The sequence below is a fragment of the Corvus hawaiiensis genome, chromosome 26, assembly GCF_020740725.1.
Source record: "Corvus hawaiiensis isolate bCorHaw1 chromosome 26, bCorHaw1.pri.cur, whole genome shotgun sequence".
NCBI lineage: Eukaryota > Metazoa > Chordata > Aves > Passeriformes > Corvidae > Corvus > Corvus hawaiiensis.
Window position 1 is genome coordinate 36,942,177 of NC_063238.1, and position 27,250 is coordinate 36,969,426.

The 27,250-nt window shown below is 39.0% G+C and overlaps 1 protein-coding gene across 2 annotated transcripts in view; it reads right to left on the reverse strand.

Annotated features, from left to right (window-relative positions):
* Positions 1 to 1,359: 1,359 nt before the first annotated feature.
* Positions 1,360 to 27,250, reverse strand: part of KCNQ3 (potassium voltage-gated channel subfamily Q member 3) — a 202,982-nt gene continuing 177,091 nt past the window's right edge. The window contains exons 9-16 of one of the 2 annotated variants that reach the window (XM_048287172.1): positions 26,736 to 26,762; positions 23,001 to 23,057; positions 15,699 to 15,886; positions 14,549 to 14,651; positions 12,090 to 12,221; positions 10,225 to 10,323; positions 8,441 to 8,525; positions 1,360 to 7,554 (exon numbers count right to left, since the gene is read on the reverse strand). In XM_048287172.1, the coding sequence (XP_048143129.1) occupies positions 6,817 to 7,554; positions 8,441 to 8,525; positions 10,225 to 10,323; positions 12,090 to 12,221; positions 14,549 to 14,651; positions 15,699 to 15,886; positions 23,001 to 23,057; positions 26,736 to 26,762 (1,429 nt within the window). In that variant the 3' untranslated portion in view covers positions 1,360 to 6,816. The remainder of the gene's footprint in view (positions 7,555 to 8,440; positions 8,526 to 10,224; positions 10,324 to 12,089; positions 12,222 to 14,548; positions 14,652 to 15,698; positions 15,887 to 23,000; positions 23,058 to 26,735; positions 26,763 to 27,250) is intronic. The other variant, XM_048287175.1, reaches the window with a different exon arrangement.

The following is a 27,250-nucleotide window of genomic DNA, read 5'->3' on the forward strand; positions in this document are numbered from 1 at the left end:
CTAAACTGCTGAGCCAGTCTTATTCTGCTTAGATGGGGGACATTGTATAGGATCCCAGGCATCCCATATAGACATAAGCACAGGCTGCAGGAGGGAAAACCTCCCTGGATATAAGCAGGGCTTTGTCTGAGAATAGGTACCACATCTTGTTCCCATTTTAGAGTCCATTCCTTAAAAGATCAGACCCAGTGCCTTACTGAAATCCAGCAATTTGTCAGGCTCTGGTGTTTGGGTGACACCAAGGGGAAATTTTAATGCAACAGCTTTCAGTGCAGGTCAACAAAAACTGAGTGGTTCACTCATTCTGCCTGTGACATACTCAGGTAAATGTCATTGCTGTGCCTGGCAGCTGCACGGTTCAGTTCAAGCCCTTCAGTTCAAGCTGGGACATTCACTGCTAAAGCAGCAATGATAACATGGCATAACATTATCTATAAAAGTGAAGACACTTGAAAAAACCCTGAACCCCAAAAGGTTCAGAATTCTACACTCTGGTGCATTAGCTTTAAAAAACACAAACTGTCAATCTTTGGAAAAAATAGATAGAACTGGGCTGTAAGAGCCTGGCAACCACCTTATTTCTTATTTAGTTATTATTTTTATTTAAATAGAATAATTTAAAACAGACTCAAAAGCACTACAACTTAATATTGCAGTTCTAAAGGATCTTTTAATTATTCACACTTTACAGTGATTTAGAAGTGGGATAAGACATGGCATAAATGTTGAATATTTTACCTACCACAAAAAATTAAAAAACCTTTTGTTAGTTTCTATTTCAAGTGCTCAGCAGAGCTGATTCCTTGGTGACAACCATGAAACTGAAGCCACAGAGAATGCCTTAAAAATACCTCTCTTTGCCCAGATAAATTTTTGGGAAGAGGCGATGTTTCACTTCTCTTCCTGTCTCATTCAGACACAGGACCTCACAGAAGTGCACCAGCAGAACCAGGGGTAGAATTCAAGCAAATTCCCTGCAGGGGATATTCTGATCATGCTTGTGCCATTACTGTGTTCTCTGTATATTTTGTTTGCAATTTCATAATATTTTAGCACATTAATGCCTCCAGTATGAATGTATTTTTCCCCACTTTTTGTTTTTCCCCACATGTATGCTCAAAGCCATATAATTTACATGGCCACTAAATCAAAAGATGTCACAAATAATGGGATCATTGTGTATTGACAGAGCTGGCTGTGGAAGCCAGAGAAAACCTACTTGTAGCTGAGTTTAGTCCTGCCTAGATGAAGTCAAAAGGGTGTTTGCCAATGTCTCTGCTGGGGGTACATTTGACGATGTGTTCTTTGAATATATGTGAAGGTATCACAACTTAAATGAAAATAAATTCATCCACATCATAATTGAAATTTCTATTTATTAATAAGTGGTGGAGTTTTTAAAGACAGAACATAAAAAAATCAGTTAAGAAGTATTGTTTGCATAATATAGTGAAATAAACATATTAAATTTGTTCAAATATTGGACAGTGCCAGAATAGAAATTACACATACAGTTTAAAAATTACAATAAATAATATTATAAAGAGCACTAAAGGCCACTTGTATAAAAGTCGTGTTCCCTTGTCAGCCAGAATCTGAAAAGCATCTTTGTAGCATGGAGAAAATTTCAGTGAGCAAGGCACAAATACTAGTAATAATAAGATGCCATAACTAGAAAACAAAATGCAGTTGGCTAAGTAACCTTCAGTCTCAGCGTGTTCTTCATGATGGAAATAGAATCTCATTTTCAGTATTTTGCTTCACTTAACTTCAGAGGGAAGCTACTCAAAGCTGAATTGGGAAGGATCAAATCTTACAGCCCAAATAATCAGAAGCAAAAGTGATACCCAGGACCTTCATTCCCAGAGTGCCCAGCTAAAAACACTTGAAAATGGCCCCTTTTTTCTCTGCACCTCTGAAAATAGTCTTCAAAGTGAACACTCATGCTTATCTGGGCTCCTGAAAAAGTTACATTCCACCAAATTCATGAGTTGCCATAGGAAATTTAGGTTTGCAGCTCTTAGGCACCTAGAGCTGAGTGGTGGGGGCTGTGGGGGGCAAGGAACCAAGATCCATCTCTTTCCTCCTGTGCTCCGCAGTAAGCAAGACAGATTTAGTTCTCATCTAAGCAGATGTGACACCTCTGCAGCAGCTGGGCTCCCAGCAGGGACGAGTTTGCTCCTTACTCTGCATTTTCTGATTGCTTTAGGCTGTGATCTTGCAAACTGGTTGGACCTGGGTGCTCTCCTGAAGGCCACAAGGCAGCGGCCCCGCTACACCTGGGCTCAGGTGGGGTTTAGTTTGCAGCGCTCCTGGGACACCATTTGAAGCAGAAAAATTTTAAACTATTTCCACTATGGACCATAACAATGCAGCAACGTTACAGATAAAAACAGAGCAAATATAGCCAAAGTCAGTTTAGGGACTTTTTAATCAATCTCTCCATGGGTTATATTCCCTTTTATTTTGATAGGAGCCAGACTGATAAATTCAGTGCAGGGAAAAGCCAAGGCAAGTACAACAGCCATTACCTGACTAGATTTTTTTTGTAAAGTGCCAGCTCCTTAAATAGAACACAAACCACATTTACCATACCTTCATGCTTCAACTAAGCATTCACTTCTGCCTTAATCAAATATTCCTGGTTTGCATCTAAAGTGAGGAAGCTTAATTGATAATAATGCTGCAAAGAGAGGCACACAATGTAAACACAGATTCACATTTTTGGAAACTTCCAGACATGTGGCATTTGTTAGGGATTGAAAATCAGTCTAAAAATGTAGCCAAGAAAAATGTCTCCAGATTAGTGCTGTCCTTCACAAGGCAATTCATAAATAAAGGCAGATTAGAACCCAACCGTGCTCCCAGTGCATCACTCTGAGAAGGTTTCTAACTTCAAGGAGAGCAGAGAAAAGCTTCACACTTTCTAATTATGAAAGGTATCTCAAGGCCTGAAATGAGTTGAGAGTCATCAAAGTCATTGATACTTGTTAATGTTAACTACATGTAAACAAAGTGTTGGAGTCAGTTGAGAGGCTAGAAAGATCTGACCCAAAGAGATAACTCTTAAACTGAAACATCATGCAGAAGAAGGAGGTATAAATCTAATTAATTCCTATTAAAAAAGTTACTATTGACCCAGATGCCTCTCTCAAATGAAATTGTGAATAGAGATTCCTTGTGTGTGGAAGCAGGTCCTGACCTTCTTAATGTTACTGGGATCCCACATAGTTTGTTTTGCTTTCTCCAGTATCTATGGCAGGCACATAAACTGCAGTTCTAAGGTGGATGTGCTCCCTGGACTCATCCTGATTGGAGTCTGATGATGTTTGTGTGCATATCCCAGATCAGGAATGGTCTCCAGATCTCACCTTGACAAGTATCTGTTGTCAGCACAAGCAGCAGAACTGATGGATGCCCTATTTTTAATCCTGATGATGTAAAGGGAAGAGAGCTGCTAAGAGCACCACCCATATGAACAGAGCAGTGACTGGTTTCAGTGCTAAAAAGAATAAATAAATATTAAAATAAGCTAATCAGATCTGCCTTGTCTCATTTCTTGGATCTCCTTCACAGGAACCACAGATGTCCACTGCAGAGGATCTTGCTGAGTTTATCACCAGTACTTTTTAAGAAGAGGCAGATTTTTTCTGGCATCATTAAAATTTCATGATGTGGCTACAAATACCTGACCTGACGCCTTTAAGCTGCATATTTCAAATACATATTACATGCCATAGAAAACACTAACTTCAAGACAGTTCAGCTGCTAAGTGTGCACAGTGCAGAGCAGCCCAAATTCCACTTTCTCTGAGGCTGCACTCTGTGTGCATGTGAATATTCATCCAAGTCTCTTGGATTTTGTCTTGGAAAGAACATACCTTTATAATGAGGCTATTTATGGATTTTCAGCCAGGTTTAATATTGAGAAAAGATTCCTTTTATATGAGCTGTCGTGGAAGAGAACAGAAACCTGAACTGAAGAATTTCAGTGGGAATTGGACAGGGAACTGCATGGCATAGCAACTGTCAAAGGCAGCCACAAACAAGTTTCTCAGACTGCACCTGCTTTTTGGCTGCCTTGATTTTTGATCGCTCACATTTAGAAAGCACTTTAAGAAGGACCAAACTCAGACGAAATCAGTAGGAATGACAGGCCCTTGACATGTAAGAAAACTGAAGCAGGTTTGTCTAGCACATACTTACACCAACTTCAGAAGTGTTGCAATATTAAAATAATTTTTCATTCTTTTTCATTCTCTTGTCATGTGAGGGCTAAATCTCACAAGTTACCACAGACATCTATTACTATTTCAGAAAGCCTGCAGCAGATACAATACAGGTATTTCTAAGAATCACTGATGGCCAAAGAATTCTTCTCATTATGCTAAATCATAATGAATTACACTATGGTAATTTAGTTTTCTTCTTCGCTAATTTTGCCACAAAACTGTGCAAAACACAGATTATCTTTCAGATCAATGCTATTTTGTCAATTAAGTAATTACCAAAATTGTGCCTCATACCATCATATTTCCTGGCTTCAGAACAGCTCCATGGACTCAGCCCAGTCTTCAAGGGCTGTAACTGGTCTGCATTATTTAATCCAGTAACAACAGCAGTTTGTTTTTCCTGAAGATCTGTTTCCAGAAAGATGAATCATTATTTAGCTGAAGAAGCAGATGAAGTAAGAAGATCCTAATCCTTTAGATGTCTCTTCCAATAGAGAACAAACAATGAAGATGAAGGCAATGCTCACATCTGGGAAAGAGCAGAAGCTCCCTGGATGGAAGGACTGTTATGAGATCTCAACAATACTGAGGAAATAAACAAGAAGTTTACTATGGTGGGAAAAACCCAACAAAATATGGACTGGAGCACTCTCTGTCCAGGGCTTTGCAATACCCAGTAAACACTGGGAAGCCCAGTAATGTGTTCTTGTGCTCAGATTGGATGTGCCAGGGATGCTCAGTTGTGCAGCTGCAGCGTAATACAAGCAGTCTCTACAGAAAGCCCCTTTTCTAACATCTCACTTGGGCTAAATCCTTGTGTCTTTGTTAGTCAGTGTCCTGGCCACAATGGGGAAATCATGTGGAGTGACGAGGTCATTCTGGACATGAGGTGGGGATGAGCCATGGCAGAGAAGATGCTCCTTGGATCAGTGGGAGAGAGGTGAGAGCCTTCCCATTGACTGTGTGATCTCTGATCATCTGACATCTGAGCAAGTCACCCTCTGCTCTCTTTGAAGTTGGTAGACATTTGGTCATTGTAGATAACTGAGTTAAAGGTGAGATTAATCTCATCCCAAAGTTGATGTGTGCCTTGGTTCCTGTACCCTGTGCTCACGGACGGTACTGCTTCATTTCCCACCTGCTGTAAAGGATATACAGCATCATGGATGCTATTGCATGGACACCTTTACTCACACCACGTAAGACCTGCATAAGATATTCGGATATGCTAGTTTTACTGGCTTTACAGTTACTACATTCCCACTGTAGTGGTGAGACCTTTGATTCATTTCTTCCCAGTGGTCCAGTGATTTTCCTGGTCTCCTCCTTCTCAATAATTTCCATCTTCTATGAAAAAATATTTGGCTGAGGCCCAGGGAGCATACTTATCTCTCTGTTGCTCAGGGACACGTGAAAAAAATGATGATTATTTATTCATACATTAATCTTAAATATAGCACACATTCATGGATTTGGAGCACTCCATTTCCAAGAGAAAAGGTAAACAAAGAGAAAGAAATCCTGGCAAAATCTCACACTGTGGGACTTGCAGGGAACAGAATAGCAATTTTCTGCACATCTGAAGAGCTCAAAGCACTTGGAAAATATTAGAGAATTGAGCCTTTCAACCTGTGAGCATGTGTGGAAGTGTAACTCACAATTAACAGACCGGGAAACCGAGGCTGAGTTACATTATGCATCTTACTTAGCAGCACCTAAGTCAATAGAAGAGTAGAGTGTGTAAACCTGGACTTCCCTACACTGAACAACCTTATTTTTGGAACAGAAAGAAAATTTGGCCCCATAAGTAGCAAACAGACTTAGCAAAAGATTTTCTAAGAAACATCATTATAATCTTACTTTGAGCAATTTTATAAATACTAGTGAAGATTTTCAAAGTAGTTTGAGGGATTTCTATTTGCAATTTACAATAAATAAATACCTATGATCAATCCCAGGAGGTGGCTTTGATGATTTAAAGGCCTACCCTTAATTTCATTACAACATTGTATTTCAGGGGTAATCATATAAGAGATCACATGAGAAATATTTATTTCACAAAAACATTTCAATAAGGTCATACTTTGACTCAGCTTTTTCCCTGCTTTCGATATTAGAAATTCTTGGCTTGGTTGATTAGAGATAGATTTGCTTATATTGGAAAATGATTCAGACATTATCTTTCCACAAAGGGATATTGCTTCTGAATATATTTTTATTTTGTTGCTCTGTTTACAAAATGTAGCAAGGACCACTGTATCTTGTCTGTTATCAATTCATCATTGTTGTATTGAAGAGTATCAGATAGATATGTATCATAGAAGAAATCAGCTGTACCATTTATATAGGGCAAAGTCATGCAAACCATGCTCAAAACTAAGCTCCTTAGTTTTGGTAGCATGAAAAAAACTGCATTAGTAAATTGTATGAAATGGTGCAGAATGACTACCACTAATATCACATGCATCTTATGCAGCCATTGGTGTTTTGAACTAGTAAGCTTTGGGTGTAGAGTAAGTGAGATATACAAAGTATGCTTACATTACAAGGAGAAGTCAACCAGTGACTGCCCCCACACACACTTTTAAACTGGCTTGTTTGAAGGGGTCCATATTGAATCTGAAATCCCATCTCCTGTAGAGGACAAGGGCATGGAGCCACTTGGTGTGAAAGGGTCTGTGTCTGTGTCTGTCTCCCCCTCTGCTAGGTAGCGTTTCTCTCTCATCCATGCTGATCCCCCGTTGGGGCCAAAGGGGAAATCGTCTCTCTCTTGGGAGATGCTGAAGCCGCTTGGGGAGCGCTCGAGTTCCTCATGGTTGACAGAGAGAAGGGACAATGGAGTATCGCTGTCTCTCGTTAGGCTCCTTCTCTGCCTCGGAGACACCTTATCTGAGTAAGGGCTTTGAAGGTCCCCTTGGGAATGGTAGCTAACCTGGGAGTCCATTAATGTAAATATAGGCAAAACTGTTGGCCTTTCTGCATATGAAGTTGAGGAAGGTGTGGCTTGCAGTTTGCCAGAGCTTTGCCCACCTATTGATAAAGGTTGTGAGTGAGTCATATGACCCCGTGCTGAGAAACCATAGGGGCTGACTTTGTTGACTGGAACCTGCTGGAAGTTGTAAGGAGTTTCACGAGAACACTGCTCAGTGTATTTATATATTATTGTTTTTAATTCAGAATATTTGTTTTCTTCTCTCTTCTCCCTTGCAGGAGAAGCGGTTTCTTTCAATGGACTTATCTCAGCAACTTGGATCTGCAGCTGTTCCATATGATGCATATGCATATCAACAAGGAAATCCAGTTTCTTCCCCATGTCATTTACCTGAAAAATACCAATGTCATGATATTGCCTCAAGTCAGTTGTTCAAAAAGAGTCCATGATTCTGTACGTGCACTGCTCCCAGCAATGGTGTGCTGCCATCTTTATTGGTCATGGAGGTATGTACAGGGTAACCATGACCTTCCCTCAGAAGCTGGGCTGAAATGGATGACATCCTCTAACTGCCTCAGATTATGAAGACCCATCCCTATGAACTGTGCCAAAAAAATTCTTGGTGTTGCTGGATATTTAACAGTCCAGTATCCAACAGGACTCGATAACTTTAGAGCAAAGTGTTGATACCAATGGTAAATAGCTATTACCAAAATTCAATATATGGAATTAGCTTTGCATACAGACCTTTTCTCTAACTCTTAATCACAGAATCACAGGATCGTCTAGTTTGGAAAAGACCTTTGAGATCATTGAGTCCAACCTATGGCCTAACACCACCTAATAGTCCCACAACATCGGGATTAACATATCATGACTAATTTCCTTTCTCTTTTGGATAGGGCACAAGAGTGGACAATCATTTTGAGAGCCAGACCCTGCAGAAAAAGGGCTTTCTCACAACAAACACCAGATGTGAGGAGTATAGAAGTTAAAGGAATGAAAATGTCCCACTTCAACATCGTGGTTAGGATTTTCTGCCATACATAGTGACATTGATTCAACAAGTTTCAAAATGCACACTTCCCAGATAAGTAAATTCTTTCATGAAAAACTAGCAACACAGTTTTGTGATCATTAGAACAAGATCTCTGTGAGTCTTCACCACCAGCAGCAACATTCTGCCTGGGTCAGCCAGAGTCATACAGAATTTATGCCAGTTCTTTCACTTCTGAACAAGCATCTCAGCCTCCATTCTTGTCATGAAATTACCTACCTGTCTCTCAACTTTAACAAATTTGCCCATCATACTTTGGTCTTCAGTATCAGCTGTAGAGGCTTTGGCTACATATGGTTCATTTCTACAAAAAATAAATAACTCTATTAGTGTTCAATATTTCTTTACATCACAATAAGCAATTTATATCAGAAATAAGAATCATCATCTTGTTGATTTATTCATATAGATCCTTGGAGCCCTTTTAGTTGTTTATTCAAATAGGAGTGAAAGTCTACTCTGTGATGCTAATGCATTCCTAAAATATATAATTTTGATTTTTAATTTAATTTTTTTGTTGTTCAAGTTTAAGATAAAGATTAAAAAGCCCCAGAAGTTCAAAATAAAATTTAAATTATTCTCCAGCTTGTTGGAATAATTTCAGGTTTGTGAAAATTATAGATAGTGCAGTTAGTGGGTCTACAGATGGCCATGTGTTTTTAAATCTAATTCTTTGTAATTAGTGTCTCTGGAGACTGAATCTGAATTTCTAGGATGAGTGTGTTTTTTTCTCAATTTCATTATATCAAATAGTAAGTGTCAGAGATTGGAAATGCTGAAAAGAGACGGTCTGGTCTGGACATTTTAAGCTGATTCCAGAAAAGGTTTTTCATCTATGCAATTTCTTCCTGCCTGTCCATAAGATGGACCAAATTCATTAGGTAAGAAGACGATGTCTAACTAAAGAGCTTTGATTTATAACTTCACGGGATCTAGGATGCTCATGATCAAGTTAAACCTTTATCAAATGGTTTCCAAACCAACCTCAAAGGAATCAGTGTCTTCCCACAACCTATGTCAAAGTCTAGAAAAACAATTTCTGAGCACTTGCTCTTTAACATGATTTGGAACAAATATACCCTAAAACTTTTATCATGTCCAATTCTTCTCTTTCTGACAAAATCCAAAATATAGCCATGAATAAATCTTACTAGAACAAAATCTATAACTAAAATATGTCAGATTTTCCACATTGGGTTACTGGTGATATGGACTCAGGCAGTTTTTGCAATCTGCTTTCCTCCCCAAGTGATCATTGTCTCTTCCATTTACTTAGGTCTCTGTCTTCACATTTACTTGGTTTCAGATTTTTCCCTGTGTGGGATAATTTATTTTCTGTAAGACTGCTTTTGTTCTGAGCAATCACAACAGCTTTGGGGACAGATTGTTGATGGTCTTGTGTGGCTCTTGATGGATATTTATTGACAGATTGATAGTTGAAAACAACAGAAATGTCATTTATTATTGAATTTTTTCCATATGGAATGCAGCAATACAATAATATGGTGCAATTTTCACACCCAGAAACCTGGTATTACAATTCATTTTAAGTATCTCTCACCAATCATTGGTTTAAAAGCAGCAGCATTAAAAACCTGTGCTTGCCATTTGGTGGGGCTTTTTTCTCTTCAGGAAGATAACTAGTTTACTTTCAAACTGTTGGTGATTTTTATTGAGCTTTTAAGCAGCTTTACAAGTTGAATGTTAGAAATTTAACACATCAGCAATCAAATGCATGTATTTAATTTAAAACCATATTTTCAAACTGTGGAGAAGGTGAGCTGGACAATTAAGAAGCCATTGTTCAGATTTCCATCATACATTTTTCTTAGGGAAGCTAGTGACTTTCTGGCTCAGTGTTTACCCATATGTATCTCATAGCAACATATTCTCTCAGTATCATTACTATAACAGTGGACGAACAAAAATCATGCTTATTGGAATGAATTAACTTTTCATTTCTGTACTGGGCTGTGCTAAATACTAGGTATAAAAGAATTCACCTGGGAGACTGTTGTGAAGGGTAAGAAAAAGCTCCTCCCTTTTGGGATTTCTTATGCTTGGGAGTAGATGGAGGTCCAGGTGTAAAAATCATATCTACTCTGGAAAAAAGAAGAGTTCAACTGTGTAAGTCCTTCTCCAAATGCTATCACATGACAGAATATGCTGTGCATCTCTGAAGCAAAGATTCAAAAAGGAAGCACTTGTTGATTTGGTAATATATTGAAGGTCATGATGTATCTGTTCTCTTCTGGGTACACAATCAATGCACTGAATTGCAATTACCTGGTAATTTAATGGTAATTAAATAATTCTCTAGCTCACTGTTTCCAAACTTTAGCATTTGAAACACATGACTTCTTTTCCTTCGAAGGAACCAAACAGCGTGATTGTCAAAAAATATCCAATAACAGCTGCTTTTAAAAATGTCAGGAGACCCATCAAATTTTGTGCAGGGTACTGAAAAACAGAACTTGGCAAAAGGTAGAATTTCTGTCCTTCTTAATAAACCAATAACATTCTGTCAGTTGTTGTTTCTAACTGTCAGCAATATTTTTGTCTTTACTAATTATTCTTTTGGCTTGAAAAACATAACTTTAAATGAAGTTGCACAAGGAAGCCTGCTTGATTTTTTTATTTGGCACAAAAGCAGAAAGATTGTTTGGAATGGACCAGCACATGTAATTACACTCTTTTACTACATGGAATATTCTTTCATTTGTCACATCCAACTGCTCAGGTGCAAGTAAGTCTCTGTTTATTCAGCCCACACCCCAAAATGACCACATATCAATCAGCACTAATCCACAGACCAGTTATCTGTGTTATTGGACAGCCCATGCAGATACCTTGCATTGTTTCACAATGCCCCATGGAGTTTTGAAAATGTAACTTGAAAAAGCTCCAGGCAAGCCTCACGAGGCTAGCTAGATCTTGGCTTGGTCCCCAGGCATTGCTGACAGACATGTTGCATACTTGAAAAAGAGATAGCCCACTGCATGGAAAATCACTTTGAAATAAGAAATTACAAAGTTCAGCAGAAAGATCAGAGATTTCAGTAAGATTTCAGCCTTACAAAGCCAAAATAAGTCCAGACAAGGCCCAAATGTGCAGCAGGAGTTGCACTCCATCAGCCCATTCTTGAGAGAAATGAAGGTGTTTATGTGGCGTTTTGCTGTTCAGAGTCACTGAGGGCCTCAGGGAATGTGCTGAGCAGAGACTGAGCACAGACAGCTCCACACATCTGCACACACGTGGGCTCAGCCCCACACAAGTTTACACCCCCAAGCTCTGGCCTGGGCTCATGGCTCATGGTACAAGCAGCACAAAGTTTTGTAGATGTGCCTCAAAAGCACATAACAATGAACCACTTCGGTGTGGAAACAGATGTGGAGGCAGATTACACAAGAATAATGAGGCCTGAAATTCCAATTTTTTTTCAGATATGTCAATTACACCTGAGTGAAGGGGATGTGAAACCTTCTGTGCTGATGTATTTTTGTACTTTTATGGTGTGCTTCACTCGGTACAGGTCAGCAGAGAATCCAGCCCAAGGAAAAGCTCATGGAGAGAAACTATTGATTTTAATTGACCATCTGTAAAATGGGGAGGAGAGAAACTTGATCCTGATCAAACAAGGTCAAGAAAACTCACAGGGCTTTTTTACTCTGATGTCCTTCTTCTACATCTGAGCCAGTGGTCTCTTGCTGCAGTTATCCCTGCTAGCTACTCACTTGGGAAAAGGTTTTCCCAGGAACCAGCTACATTATGCAAAGACATAGTTTCTGGGTGGCCTTGTACACAAACAGGCCAAGTGTGTTTTGCCAGGAAAGCTATACATTTTCCCCCTTTACTTGAAGATTCTTACCTTGCCTGAAGGTATTTTATTCTGGAAAGCATATCAAGATGCCCTGCTGAGTATTGCTCTATCACATCCTTTACATCATAAGGCCTCAAAGTCTCCTTGAATTTTTTTTTATAGAGACGAAACTGTAGTATTCTGCATAATAAACAGAAAAAAATACTAATTTCTTACATAAATTCCATGATGAAAATTTCCAGTTTTATCAAAATATGGATGAATTCTCTGCGTGTTTGGAAATTGAGTGTGTTTTTTCCAAGGAAGGCAATAAAATACAAACAGAGAATCTATAACATCATTCCACATTTGAAAATTCATAATAGTTGGCTTTTCCTAATTAATAGTCTAAAACAAGTAGTTTAAAGCTTCAGAATCACAGTTGGAGTTTGAACAACACAAGTTGCAGGAGATTTTGAAGCTGTGAAGTTGAAGCTGCTTTTTTATGCTTCAGTCTATTATAAAGCTAATTTACAATACATGCAATGCTGAATCATTCTCATCTTGGTTTTAATTTTGCACCGGGGAAAGTTTTGGATAGGAAATGCTAAACAGATACAATTGTGGAAGTTAAGAAATTAGCAGCAGTTCAGGTTGTGAAGAGGTGAAAAATTTTTAGAACAGTCTGAAGTGTCCTTGAAGAAAACAGCTGTATCACATTATTGTTGTTGTTGTAATGATAATAATATAATTGCTCTTATTATTACTATTATTATAAAATTACCAAGAAATTAGTAACAGAATTCTTAAAACAAGAAACACTGCTGCCCAGAGCACCTGAAAAATGTTTGGCATTCTTTCTTTTCATCTTTTTCTGTTTACACATTACTTAAAATGTATATATCTTTGTAGAGTAAACAAATAGAGGAAACATATTTAAATAATGAAATCTTCATGTGGTTTAGACTTGGTTTCTGGGTGTTTAATTCTCACTAGAATCTCCAGGTACTTGTTGGTCTGAACTGGGAAATTGCTGTCATCTTAAGATTCTGACTTGCTTTTTATTTAAGGTTTGTGGGTTTTCTAATGTTTTTAAAATCTGTATAAACTTTGATTTAGCAAAGATAATTCTATTACAATTTTTTAAGGGCAGCTGATTCTTTACCTCTGTTGCCTATAAATTTTTCTAGGTTTCAAAATTATATCTATGCCTATTTTACCCAAAATACATATGATAACAGCAAAACTATATATTAAAAGATTTAAATAAAAAATAAGGATCACGATGTTAGCAATTCTAATTTAAAAACTCCTTGATCATGACCCTGAAATCCAGTAAGTGGTTTTGTCTGAAAGAATTACTCCCAATTAATGTTCAGGATCTGGGTACAATACACAAGAAAAAAAAATCTTGGCTCCTGATTGAGTTTAAAGGGAAATTGCATGAATCAATTAGATTTGGACAGGATGAGGGAAAGAAGTTTTTTGAAAGTAATAATAATGTGTCTCTGTTTGAAAGCAAGCCAGTATCAGGGAAAGAAAGGGAAAGCAAGCTATGGAGGACATAGGGATGAAGAAACTTCCAATGGGAGGGAAGCAGTCATGGGTAACATGAGCAAAGCCTGTCTGACTTGGCTTTCAGCAGCCTTAAGAAAGGTTGGAAGTTTCAGTAAGTGATTCTCCTGCACCCAATTAGAAAAGAACTGGGAGGGTACATATCATGGCTATATGCAAATAAATATATGGTTATATCTTTATAACCATCTTCCCTGAAGTTTTTCTAAGATAAATGTGAGACACTCCAGACTTGTAGTATTTCACCTGGAAGGTGGTAAGTCCCTGGCACAAAAATTAATAACTTCTGGAACAAAGAGCAATTAATGAAATTAATGTAATGAAAGCAGAGTATTTTCCCATGGGGACATTTTTCAAGGGAGGAGAGTAAAAAATCAAGGGATAACAGAACATCAATGAATTAATTTTATTTGAATGATGTGCTAAACATATGACCAAGGCTTACTAGGAGTTTTCTAACCTAGGGAAAGTCTCTTGTGACATGAAAATAGAGGTGACACATGTCACAAACCTGCTGAAGTGGAAACCTCAGCATCTATTAAAATATGACAACTGAAAAGTAGATTGCACACTCATACAATTGTGAATAAAGAATTGAGTCAGCCCAGAGTTTTTTGTTAAGCAAAAATTCCAGTTTCATATAAATATTAGTCACTATATTGAGCAAGATACCATATTCACATAATATTTTAACAAAGAACAGTACACAATATTATTTTATAATAAATACACTATGGAGTATCTCACAAAATGATGTGGTCAACGTTGCTGAAAAACTTTCTCCCTTCTGCATACTTTCAACAGACTGAATAGGGCCTATCTCACATTTTTGAAAACATTAGAATTATCTCATCTATTGCATCTAAAAAAAGCAATAACAGAAACAGTGAATCAACATGTAGCAACATGGTAATGTTATATCCTGAAGCATAAGCATTCAAAAAGACATTTACCTGACAGCTCGGATGGCTGTCTTGAATGTGGGGATCATATCTTCCATAGGGAAATCACTACTGTCGCCTCTGTCTTCTGCCATGGGTTCCCCTGTTCCTGCATCTGCAAAGCAGGTGAAAAAAACAGCTGTGTGAACATCTCACCACACAATGTTTAGAGGGATGTCTGGCTGAATAAAGCACTACATAAAGTAAGTGCAATTTAATAAAGGAATATCTCTTAGAGATTCTTCTTTCTCTGGTCAGGTCTTGAAAAGGATTTAATTATTTTGGGACAGCTGTAGGACATAGGGTCTCCTTCAAGGGTCTCCTCTCAGATTCCAGCATTTCTGAAACACTGGGAACTTTTCTTCCTTTCCAGTGGAACTCTGCCCAAATTATTTTACATAAAGGCTAAAACAGGTTGTAGAAGCCACAGGCCAAGTTCTCCTGTCACTGGCACTGCCTGGAGCTCATGTACCTTCATGAAGGAGAAAATCACATTCCCTGTGTGGACACCCAGGCTACATCCATGGTAACATGTCCACCAAGCACTGGTGCCAGCTGGCACAAGAAAGGGGAAACTGTTATTTAAAGATGTTAACTTAGATGTTATAGGCAAGAAGGGGAAAATGTATGCTCAGGGAAGCTGAGAGGAACAATGCCCCGTAATGTTGCGTGGAGATCCAATGGAAATCCCTGAGGGGAAGCAAGCTTGGGGAGGGAGGGGGAGGAAAGAAGACATTGACTCTATAAACAACGTTTAATGAGATGGCAGTGAAGGCATATTTGAGATGCCTGGACACAGGCTGCTGCAGGGCTGGATGGAGTCCAGGAGGGAGCTGCCTTAATATAGCATCCTTGCCAATAAACCAAACCACGATGGTATGTGCTTTTTGGGGGATATAGATTGACTACCCTGTGTGCCCTCTTTTTCCAGGTCAAATAGGCTGAATCCAGCACTGGCTTTATCCCATATCAATTGCTGTTTTTAGCACCGTGTTGCCTCCACGACACTTTTTCTTGGGGTTCCCCAAACATACCATGTAAGACCAGGTACCAAATATGCTTGTCCCAAAAAGTCACAAACCTTCAACAGAATATGCAAAGGAACAAAGTAAAATGGGGAGAACAGGAGATGCACAGAAAGAAATCAACACAGATGGGCTACCTTCCGAGCTTTGCCAAAAAGCGTATGCTTTCATTCGGAATGCAGTGCGAAAACGCTCCTTATTATTCAAGACAACATTCTTAGGCTCTTTTGAAGGACTTTCTTCAATGGCATCTACATTCAGAGGGGTAAATAGCTTTCCTTTAGTATTGGTACCACGAACCCGATCCAAGAGACCCAGCTTTTGGCTACAAAATAAGCAAAAGTAATCATTTTCCTCCTTGGTACACTATTAACTTGTTTTCATGATGCTTTAAGTATATAATGGGCTAAAAAATTGTTTTGTATACAAGGACACTGCTGGGGCTACCATAATAAATCAACGTCTTTGTAAACAACAGTTAAGCTCCACAGATAACTGCTTTTATGAGCATTTTTTAGTATCAATGTTGAAAATGTTACCAGAGGGTCGTGCTATCCTCTCCGTGCAAGGTATCACAGTGCTTCAGCTCACGTAGCACAACTGAAGCAGTAGTTTTATTACTAAGACATGAAATAACACTACTGCCATGGGCAGGGATGTCATTCAGTAGACCAAGTTGCTCAGAGCCCCATCCAATCTGGCCTTAAAACATTTCCAGGGATGGAGCATCCAGAACTTCTCTGGGCAACCTGTTCCAGTGCCTGACCTCCCTCACAATGAAGAATTTAATCCTAAGAATTTAGTTTAATCCTGAAGAACTTAGTCTAAACTAAACCTGCCCTCTTTCAGTTTGAGGCTATTCCTCCTCATCCCGCCACTACACACTCTTGTTATAAATCCCTCTCCTGTTTTCTTGCAGTCTCCCTTTAGGTATGGAAGGTGCTTTCAAGTCTCCCCAGAACCTTCTCTTATCCAGACATTACAATCCCAACTCTCTCAGCTAAGAATAAAATAAAGTCAGATGTGCTGTGAACCAAATAAATCACCAGCAAAACTCTGGCAAGGCATTGCCAAGCACTGACTAGGGACATGGTAGGGCAGGCTACCCTGTTTTCTCTCCACCATGATGAGTTGTAGTGAAGTGACAAATTTTATTCCTCTGATGATTCCTTGCACTATCTGTCCTCTTAGAGATTTACTGCCTGAATACATTTGTCCTTCAGTGACACCACAGAGATAGAGTTTCATCTACCTGCAATTTTACCAGCATCACTAATCCCTCTGTCAACCTGATGACTGTAACGGTCTTAAAGGTAATCACTAATACCCCTGAAAAGAGCAACAGAAAAGAAATTTGCTAGTGAGTATATCAGCTTATATATACTCTTAACATTTTGTAGGCGATAGATGGTATAAATATTTGATTTGCTTGTTCACTTTGCTGCTCAAATATTTGTTAATTGCACATTTGGGGGAAAAAAAAAAAAAAAAAAAGCAAGCAGGTCTAAGCCATGGGATGAAAGCCTGCTTTTTAACACATTCCTGGATGCTGATACAGGTCTAGGGAGAGGTAAATTGTGCCCACATGAACAAGAGGCAGTTCTGTGTGGGGCACCAGGTCAAGCAAGTTGAGTGCGGGGAGGGAAGAAGCTGTTATAGCTAGCAGGTGTCTAAGAGCCACAGGTGGGAGCAGAGCTGAAGGATGAACAGCCATGGTTACCAGGAGAAAGAGTTACAGGTCTTCAGTGAGGTATCTGTGCAGAAGGCTCACCTGCAGCCACTAAACCTGCTGGCAGGCAAGGCAAACGGGGGTAGGGTCCACTGTGCAGGGACATAGTGCACAAAGATGGAGATGTGTGCAGACCTTGCAAGTGTGAAAGAGAACCTATTTCTATCTCAGAGCTCTGTCTGTTGCAGTATTCCACCGCAAGAGATGTTGTCTGAGCACTGAACATCACAGCTGTTGCAAGTTTTTGTGTTGGTTTTTTTCTCCATAAATTACTGGGGTCCTCATCTTCACTATCTGTTTCTGATTAATGTATCTTTGACCCAGGGAGTAATGAAATACAGGCTTCCCTGTCAGAAAAGATGCAAGCACTAAACCTTTGGGTAGGAAGATTTTTCAACCCCTCTGATTTTTCTTTTTGATATGAAAATACTTGTGAATGTAATTTCTGCAGCCTAGGAAATCCAGACACTTGCCCTGTCATTGCATGCATGAAGTGCACGTGTGTGTGAGTACTGAAGTGGCAACTAAGAAGGAGTTGGGTATGGAGACACAGAATTAGTCCTGATATATCAGCATTTCCAGGAGATAAAAGTGCGGATTTGAGTGAAGAATAAGAACAGTCTAAATGAATGATATCTATATTACTTGGACTTTGCCCTAATGCAATTTCCTGAAGAATTCATGGATGAATGGGGGAAAGATGCACAAAGTGAAGAAAAATATATTGAGCAAAAATCAGGGGTTATTTCCTTGTTTGTAGAAAAATATGAGATGCTGCTTGGTCTATGACAAAATATGTTTTGGGCAGTCTCATGTTTGGGCTTAAGAACTAATTTTAAAAATTATTTCCATCGATCTTGCTTTTGGGGTGAAATCTTGATCTGCTTTGCCCACCAAGGTTCTGTTGGTGCTGAACTGATGGTGGGAGAAGAGTCCCAGCACGTGATTTGTGTTCAACTAAGTCTGGGAGAATCCTGCACTATCTTTTCTGCATCACTTTCACTTCTCTGTTTCAGAAGCCACATTTGAGAGCAGTATTGCTTTACAAGACAAATGTCTCAGTTCTCTGTGAAATTTGGATTCTTCAAGCACTCAGCTGCCATACATAGGACAAGTATATACAGGAGAAGATAGCTAATGAGCAAATTTGAAAGAGCATGGAATATAAAGGTGAGGAAGTAAAAGTCAACAGAATGATTTACATGTGGGTTTTTTGGTTGGATAAAGTAGGGAAAATAAAAGTTTGAAGGAGGAATTAATTTTGAGAAGGATGGTCAAAAAGAGTCTAGAATCATAGCACAACACTGAAAAGAATTTAAATGCAAAGAAATGCACCAAAAATCAAGCTAAGTGATAACAGAGTCAGCCAGGCAATATAAATTGATGGCCTGAAGGTGTTAGAGTGAGCTTGTGAGAGTCAGCATTTCCTTAATATAAAGAAAAAGGAGCAATGAGGCATGCACAACCTGGTGGTGATCTTTGCAAACTGAAGGAGACTGTGAAATAAGATCAAAGAAAGAAGAAACCAAAGGTTTAGGATGAGGAGATCCATGACAAAGCTTGTTTCTGGGTCTGGAAAAATTGTGCAACAGGCTTGTTGTGGAGATCAGCTTTCTCCAGGTGGGGGGTTTACAGGTCACTGACAATAGATGATTGATAGATGAATCTCAAATGAAAGGAAGAGTCAAGTGGTCACATACTATGCACTGTCTTTGAGCAACATTCTAAATGTCACAAGAGTTGAGTTAGTAACACTACAGAGAAGCTCTCAAGAGAAAAGTATCTTTAAGGAACAGAACCTGAAAGGCAAAGAAGCAGAAAAACAGGTGAGGCAAAAGACTTCTGTTGTTTCTAAAAAGCCATTTAGTACTATATTAAAATAATATAGTTGTCATTACATGTGGCCTCTGACTCTCTCTCCAGAAACTTGCTTAATTCTTCAAAATACATATCCAGTTGTCCCAGCATTTGTCCCTTAAAACTCCTGTGATAAGTGCCTGCCTGGCATACCAGAAAAAAAGGAGGCTTAAAGTGAGGCAAGGATCTATAGGGAGCAAACCAGAAGGAAAAGGGTCAGTGGATGATGCAAAGTGCCCAGAATATTAATCTAGCAATTTTTTTTTTTTAAGTAGAAGACAGAAATATAAGCAAGATATGCAGAAATCTGTCATAGAGCTATGCAAGACTAGAACTGAACAAGATTGGATATCCTCCTCACAGATAAAATCAGAACAAAATATTCCTCTGCATTCAGCACAAAACTGTACCTATTTGCAGTGGCACTTTCCACTGCATATGTTGGCACACTCATTTGTGGGGTGGGTGTTTTTTTCAGTGGGATGGGACTAAAGGTAGATAATACAAACTGAAAGTATTCCCAAATTCTCTTTTCAGAGAGTTTCTCAGCTATCCCTGCTGACAAGTGTCAGTTTAGGAAGAAACTGGTCTCCCAAGACTGTTGCTTTAGCATCTTAGGCTTAGGAGCTAGAACCCATCTGATCTGTCTAAAGCTGTTAAAAAAGTTAAACTTCCTGTCTATGATTACTCTTTAGACCCATTTCTATAATCAGTGGGAATCAGCAACCCTAACCAGTGAGTGGGGAGAGTGTGGTTCAGCTTGGGATGACTTTACAATTGGGCAACTTGGCTCTGGTTATTGACTACAGAATGATCTAGATGAGAAGTAATCTAAAAAGAAGGTCTCTAGTCTAAGTTACCTGAGCTGAAGCCCTCCTCATTAATTGAACCCTGAAGATTAACCCTTAAAGTAACATTCAGATTCATAACAGTATGTTTATGCAACAAATATAGACAATTGTGTTCATATTTGGCAGCCAGAGCAGTAAAATCATCAGAAAATAATTAATCAGCTTCACATCAAAATATACAACCGTGTGTTGTATACAAAAGAACCCAAAACAAAACCCAAGCTTCTTTCCAGATAACGACTATCTGTCATCAGGAAAAAAAAAGGACTTTATTCTCATTTCCAAGGGATGAAATCTGGATCTGCTGGGGTTTTAGTTTTCATTGATCTTTTAAAAAGCACTGAGGAAACATTTGTTCTCATGACGCAATCTCCTTCATTAAAGCAGCATGCGCATGGCTCAGTCCCAGGGCATGAAGCATGCGCAGATCACACGATCTTTCATGAGAGGGGCTAGGACAGTGGTTCCCACCCACAGGTTCATGTGCTGCTGCTAGTCTTTCAGACTCCTCCTGATGTTAGCTACTCTTCCTCCCCTTGGTACAGTGTTGCCACTTCATTTAGCTTCCTTACATTCAATGAAATATGATTCTCAACTTCCAGCATGGTTCCAGAAACTGGGGAGATCCAAATCCATCCCAAACATGCTGACAAAAATGCAGGGTAGTTTCTCTGACTAGCTCGGATACACTGCCATTGCTTGTCTTGCATGCTAGTGCATCCTTTCCCTCGTGGGTTCCAAACCCTGTATCTTTGAAATGGGACCCAGGATGAGAATTCCTTAACTCTGTGGTAGATACAGATCACTAGAAAGGGAGGAAAGTGAAAGCAGTGCAGACAGTTTCTTCCTACCTAAAGGAAAATTCAGGTCTTAAATTTTTGGTCCCTGAGAGCAGTGGGAGTTATTTTGGACCAACTGGGAGATTAATTTGGTGGCTGGATATACAAGAGACGGCTGGCTTCTACAGCACATGTTTTACCCTTGCTCAGAATAAAGAGTGGGAACCACTGAACTAGAAATATTTTCCAGAAACAGTCATGCAAAGAAATAATGCATTTACAACCCATCATGCAAGCCAGATACTCTCCTCTCTATCCTTTTCCTAGTATTGGAATTTCATAAACAAATGGTAAATGTATGAGGAGAAAAATAGTGAATTAATTCTAAGAGTGAATCAAACAGCCCTCTGCCATGGATTTGCCACTTTCAGCTAACACGGACAAATGATAATCAGGAAGTTTTTCCATATTTTTCACAGTTTAGAATCACTAGATGTAATTAGCCTCAAGTAACTGGAAGTAGAAGGAAGTCATGTTTACTCCAGTATTTTTGTACCTTATCAGCTGAACTTATATGGGTGAACTTAGCTTTGGAAAATCAAACATTCTGAATGAGGTTTCCAGAAGTATTCTGTACTCTCCTTTGAACACCCTAATAGAAATTAGCACGAAACTAATGCTGTGACAGACATGAATTCTGCAGTGAACACGTTCAACTGATCTCAGAGAGTCCATGAGTTTTCTTAAGATAAAACAAAGAACATTCTCCACTTCTAAGGTAGTTCTAAACTTTAGCCAATCAGCTTTCCCTTTTATTGAGTAGCATTCTTTTCTTCAGGGAGGATCTCACAAAAATGTTCTTTCTCAAAATAGTTGACTACAGCGTTCTGAAAACTAAAGACTTCACTTTGCATCCTGAATCTTGAGGTCTAAATTTGCAGGTTTCTAATGTCTGAGGAGGAAACATCCCTTCTAAGTCAATTGGTGGTGTATGTCCTCATTGGTATTTAAGGGTGGGTATGACTCAAAATCCAGACTCACCAACCACCCAGATTATCTGCCCATAAACATGAGTACAAGTCAAAACTTCAGCTCAACTTTGCTGCCCTTCAGAAAAAGAAAGAGCCTTTACACACACTAAGGGCCTTTGCTTAGCCCCTTCTCTCATCCACACTTTCTAAAGGGGTTGGAGATGGATGAAAATAAACGATGTCACATAAATCTATGGGAAGAATAATCCAAATCCAATTCGCTGTGAAAACAGGATGGATATTTTTCACCAATGGATGCAGCCATTGTAGGTAGAAAGTGGGTACTTTTTGCTTTGAAGTGAACATATCATGTATCAAGCACTAGAAAGCATATCGAACTGCAAAATCAGTCTCTTAACTATTTTGCATGGGCCAACCATCAAATGAAAAAATGGAATGCTTTGCTTGCTGCTTTCAAAAGCTGAAGAGTTCCAGCTAGAAAAGCTGAGTTACATGTTGATGTTTTCATGTTGATATTTGTGGAATGAAGTCGGAATGAGAACAACCAGCTAAAATTGAATGACAGCAAGGTGTGGGATGGAGTAAAATACTTTGCAATTCAGTCAAAATATTGTTTCTAATGATGTGTCTTTCATATTCCTGAAATGCCACAAATTATGTCTCTTTGCAGGAAGGTAAAGTTCTTGCCCCACATCTTAGGTCACAGTTCAGCAAGATATTTAAGCATGTCACTAACTTTATTCAGATGGTCAAAAGCATCCACTTGTTTTACATTTGCTGAACTAGAACCTGCAAATACACATGCAAAGATGTTGTTCCACTGAACTCAAATCCAAAGTAACTTGCATGAGTTGTGTTGGCAGGGTTGGGACTGCATAAGGAACAGAGTTTAGCTCTTGTAATGTATTTTTCTCACAGTAAATTTCAAAATGATTTGCAGACTAGGCTAGTTTCATTTCCATTCTATGGAAACAGAGAAAAGCACCTGTTTCTAAGCAGATAATTGGGAGAGTCAGGATAACATCCCATGTTTTTTGAACAGCAGAACAATTAACTATTTGCAAGGTCATGCAACTTTCTTTTTATGCTTAATAACTTTTAAGTCTTATTGTCCCTTACTTTTGATGGTGGTTAGGTGAACTACTGTAGTAAAAACAGAAAGTGCAGGCAGAGAATGGCATGCAAGAAATATGAAAAGAATAAGGCTCAACTGTTACTTGAATGGATATACCTAAGTTTTCTTGTGAGGCTTGATCCAAAGAATGACTCCCTACTAAACATGACATTACTGTAAAGTGAAGAACAGTTATTAAGATGAGACATTAATGATTATCCATGAAAAGCTCTATGAAAAAGAATGGGAACAGCCTTTCATTTGTAGTTAATGTAGTGTGCAGATCAGAGTGGCTTTTTTCTCCTTTCTGGTTTGGGCAGATGCATTAGGATGAAATGCTGGCAGTGAAGTTTTATGCCTTGCAAAGTAAGGTTTTATTTTCATTTTGTTGTTAGCACTGGCAATACAAAAATGAACCACATTTCATGAATTCTTTCATACTCACATAATAGGAAGGACAGGTACTGATTATGCCACTTAAAAAAATCAAACCAACTTTCAAATGGCACAGAAATATTATTTATCTTGTAGAGTTAAGGAAACAGGGATAAATTACTTTTCTGCAATCACATAATAATAGGTCTAGGAATATACATGCTCTCCTGATGTCTAGTTCTGCAGCTGGACAATGAGGATTAGGAACAAGACTCTAGGAGAAAGTTTAAAATTCTTCACTTAAGTGCCTGTACATACAAGTTTCAACACTAGTCAAAATCAGTGGAACAGCTGCTAACAGCAGCACTGAAAAATCAGGCCCCAATATTCATTCCCCAAACACAGACATAAAAATTTGGTCCAGAATAAACAAAATGTCCAGCAAGCAAATGCCCATCCTAAATGTGGGTCAGGCTCCCAAATGCTGGCTAAAAGACTCGCTGCACTCCAGCAGAATTGAGCATTAGTAACTCTTTCTCATAAATCTCCCTTCTTGAGAGATTAATTGATGAAAAGGCTTTGCAATACAGGGAGAAAAGCAATTGCTACCTGAGATTTCATAGGGCTGTGAAGTTTAGGCATAGATTAAGGAAGAAAAAGCCAGTGGCACCTCTGGCATGAAGTCAATAAACACACCATCAGCGAGGCACAGAGAGCACAGCCCCAGCTCCTCCTGGTTTGGGGGACTATACAGGGCCCATAGGGAAGATGCTGTTCTTAAAGAGCAGCATCATAACTACCACTTCCCTTCACTGTTTACAGGACAGACTTGAGTTCCAGGGCAGTGCAATGTCCTCTTCACCATATCTCATATCTTCACAGTTTTAGTTTAAAGGGAGCTTCAATAAAGCCTTGGGCTGCTGCCAAACTTTACTTGATTTTCCACTACGAGAAGTCCTGCCTTGCAGCCTTGCCTTTGGATCCAGCTTCTGGAATGGACTTTTCCACTCATTTTTGACTCCTGTGTTCTTCCCAAATGGTCTAAGAACAAGGACCTATATCTGTCTGTGACTTCATCATGATGACAGCTCCTGCTTCTCTCCTGATCTAAGAGAGATCCTAGAAGGATCTGTCACAGAGGTCAACTCTAGAATTGTGGAGTTCCTAAAGAGCTTTTACACTACTCCATAGAAACCCTGCCACTTCCCATCCTCAAATTTTGACACAGCCAGGCCTCTTTTTTAGTTTATTAAAAGCTTCTGTGAAAGCTTTGGACCAATTCTTCTCTCTCCTTTGTCAACCACAGATCAGAGAGTGCCATTGATTACTACAGCAGCTTTCTCTTTAAGTACTTAACTGATGGAAGAACCTGGAGACTGGGGCCACTTATGGCCTGCTCTCCCATTAGAACCACGCTCCGTTATTGCTCATTTATCTCAATAGTCAAAGCACAAACTTCAGTGGAGTACAAGAAATAATTTCTATGCTAAATCACTGTAGGAGGAAGAAGATTTTTTTTCCTTTTTTTTTTAATATTCTGGTTTGTAAATAAGAGTTTTATGAGAGATGGGAGGTGGTACTGTCAAAACAACCAGATTTTATGACTCAATCCCATTTCTACTGAAGTCAATGGATGTTCCCACAAGTACCATTATATGTCTGTTTACCTGGAGGGTTTCCAATCCCTTTAATTGAATGCTTCATGCCATAAACACATTCCTGCTAGCAAGAAGGCTCCCATGCAGGTGTACTAATGATTTTGCTGAGGGTTATTACATATATAACAAAATAAAACTAAGATATATCCAGCTAGAATGAGGGGCCTTGGGACTATAGTTTAAAAGATTTTGAGCTGGGAGTCATACTTTTCCATTTTTAATTCAGTGTGTTAATATAAAATAATTTCTATAGTCCTGAAAGCTACAGTAACTCAGAAGCTACTCCACAAACTGCTACAGGTGCAGGAACTAGCGGGGCTGTGACCAGCGGTAAACTGCCGCAGTCATTCTCTTACCTAATTTTAATCTGCTGCTGAATCTCAGCCAGAACATTTTGACTCAAGGTATGGAATTACATACTCAAAAGGATTTCAGCTCCTAAGCTCTTCCCCTACATATTAAAGACCAAAATTCAGCTGTTACCAATGCTGGAGAGGGCTAAAATCTCTAGGCATCTGCATTAATGCAACTGAGCTTGCTCATGACTGCTTAGCCTGGGCAGTTCCATGGTTGTAATGTACTTATGCTCCGTGGGGGTTCAGAAACTGGGTACCACCCACCCAGTCAGTCTTTGAGGAGGGGCAGGTGAGTTCATGATTTTGTTGGCAAGAGGAGGAAGATATCCTTTCCCAATATTTTGCCACTAGAGCACTTGCCTGTATTGTTAGAAAACGTGGGATAGGTTCTTATTTTCTGCTAAATGAAGCTTGAACCCAAAAAATTCATAGAAGAGCAAGTGTTAATCTTTTTTTTTTTTGTTCCCCTTCCTTTATTGAAGTTGTCATGTGTTGCATGAAATATTTAAAAAACAAAACGAGGAACATAATTTTTCTTCAGGCCAGGGACTGGAACTGAGACCTGACTTCTTGCTTACTGTTTTCAAATATTGCTACAATTCTTGTTCCTTTTCTCTGCGCTGTAAATGGGGATGCAAATGAAAGTAGCTTCAGCATGAGTTTGTCAATCTATTTATCCTTTAATTGCTATTGAATTCATTGCGGGTCACCCCCTTATAGCAGTTTAACATTAAGTTTTGACTTACAATTATTGTATGTGCATTTGACTCTTCCACTTAGCTAAAGAGAGCTATAAATATACACTTTCCATTTGAGACCTTGCAGGTTGACTGACAGTGGCTGCTCTGTTGTAGTCTTCAGTGACTGACCAGTACTAGGATTGATGATTCCTTCTTTCTCTTTACTTGGAAATTCCCTTGTGTGATAGGGAGTATTCCCATTTTTTTCAGCAGGGGAGGGACCAGGGCTTCAAACCTAATATAGCTTTTACAGTAACACCAGAGAGACTGACTATCCTGCTGTTCCATTTTAGACACCCATCTTCATTGTCAAGAAATCTTTGAACATGTCGAACTGACACCGACCCACACAACATTGCTCTGTGCATGACTGTGGAGCAACAACAGCAACCAGAATCTTGAATTCATCCCAGAACAGCCGGGATGATAAACCCTGGCTCTACAGCATGGATCAGGAGAAATCTAGACCATGATTAGTCATAACAAACAATAAAGCTGTTTACAGACAATCAGCAAGCAACACTGCCTTTATACAGTTAGCATGTTAGCTGTATTGTCAGGAAGCAGTCAGGAAATGGATTTGTTAATAATTTTTACTGATTACCTGTGGTGTTAGTAGCACGTTTTAGTTAACAGCTCATGAATCCACAAGGAACTATATAGCTTGCATCCTCCAACAGCTGTATTAAAACATATATATATATAATAATGGCAGCTACATACCTGGCAGTACCATCCAATTGCTCTTTCCTTTTATAGAAGAGAGGATGCATTACAAGAAAGCAAGGAGAGAAGAATCACATAATAAATTCAGCATATTTTTAAAACATAAATTGCTAATCTACTGTGAATACCTTATACATGTTTTGTTCTGTGACCGTAACTGACAGAGAAAGTGGAATAAAAGCTACATTTTCAACTAACCATAAAGCAAAAAAAAAGTGATATAGATTCCTGAAACCAATCTGTGCTGCTTAGATTGGCAATCCAGTCCTTGGTGAGAAGTGATCTCCCCTGCCCTCTCTCCCAGGACCTTATTTACAAAACACCAATTAATTACATGTTGCATTTGAATCACAGAAGAACCTGCATACAATGAGGAAGCTTGAAGTCACAATAATGAGTCCAGACTCCTTGTGAGTCTGAGAATTATTATCCAAAAAAACCCTGCAGTCAAGAAACCCTGAAGACATTACTCTGTAATGGAAAATGTGGAAATAGAAGTGAGAAGAGATAAA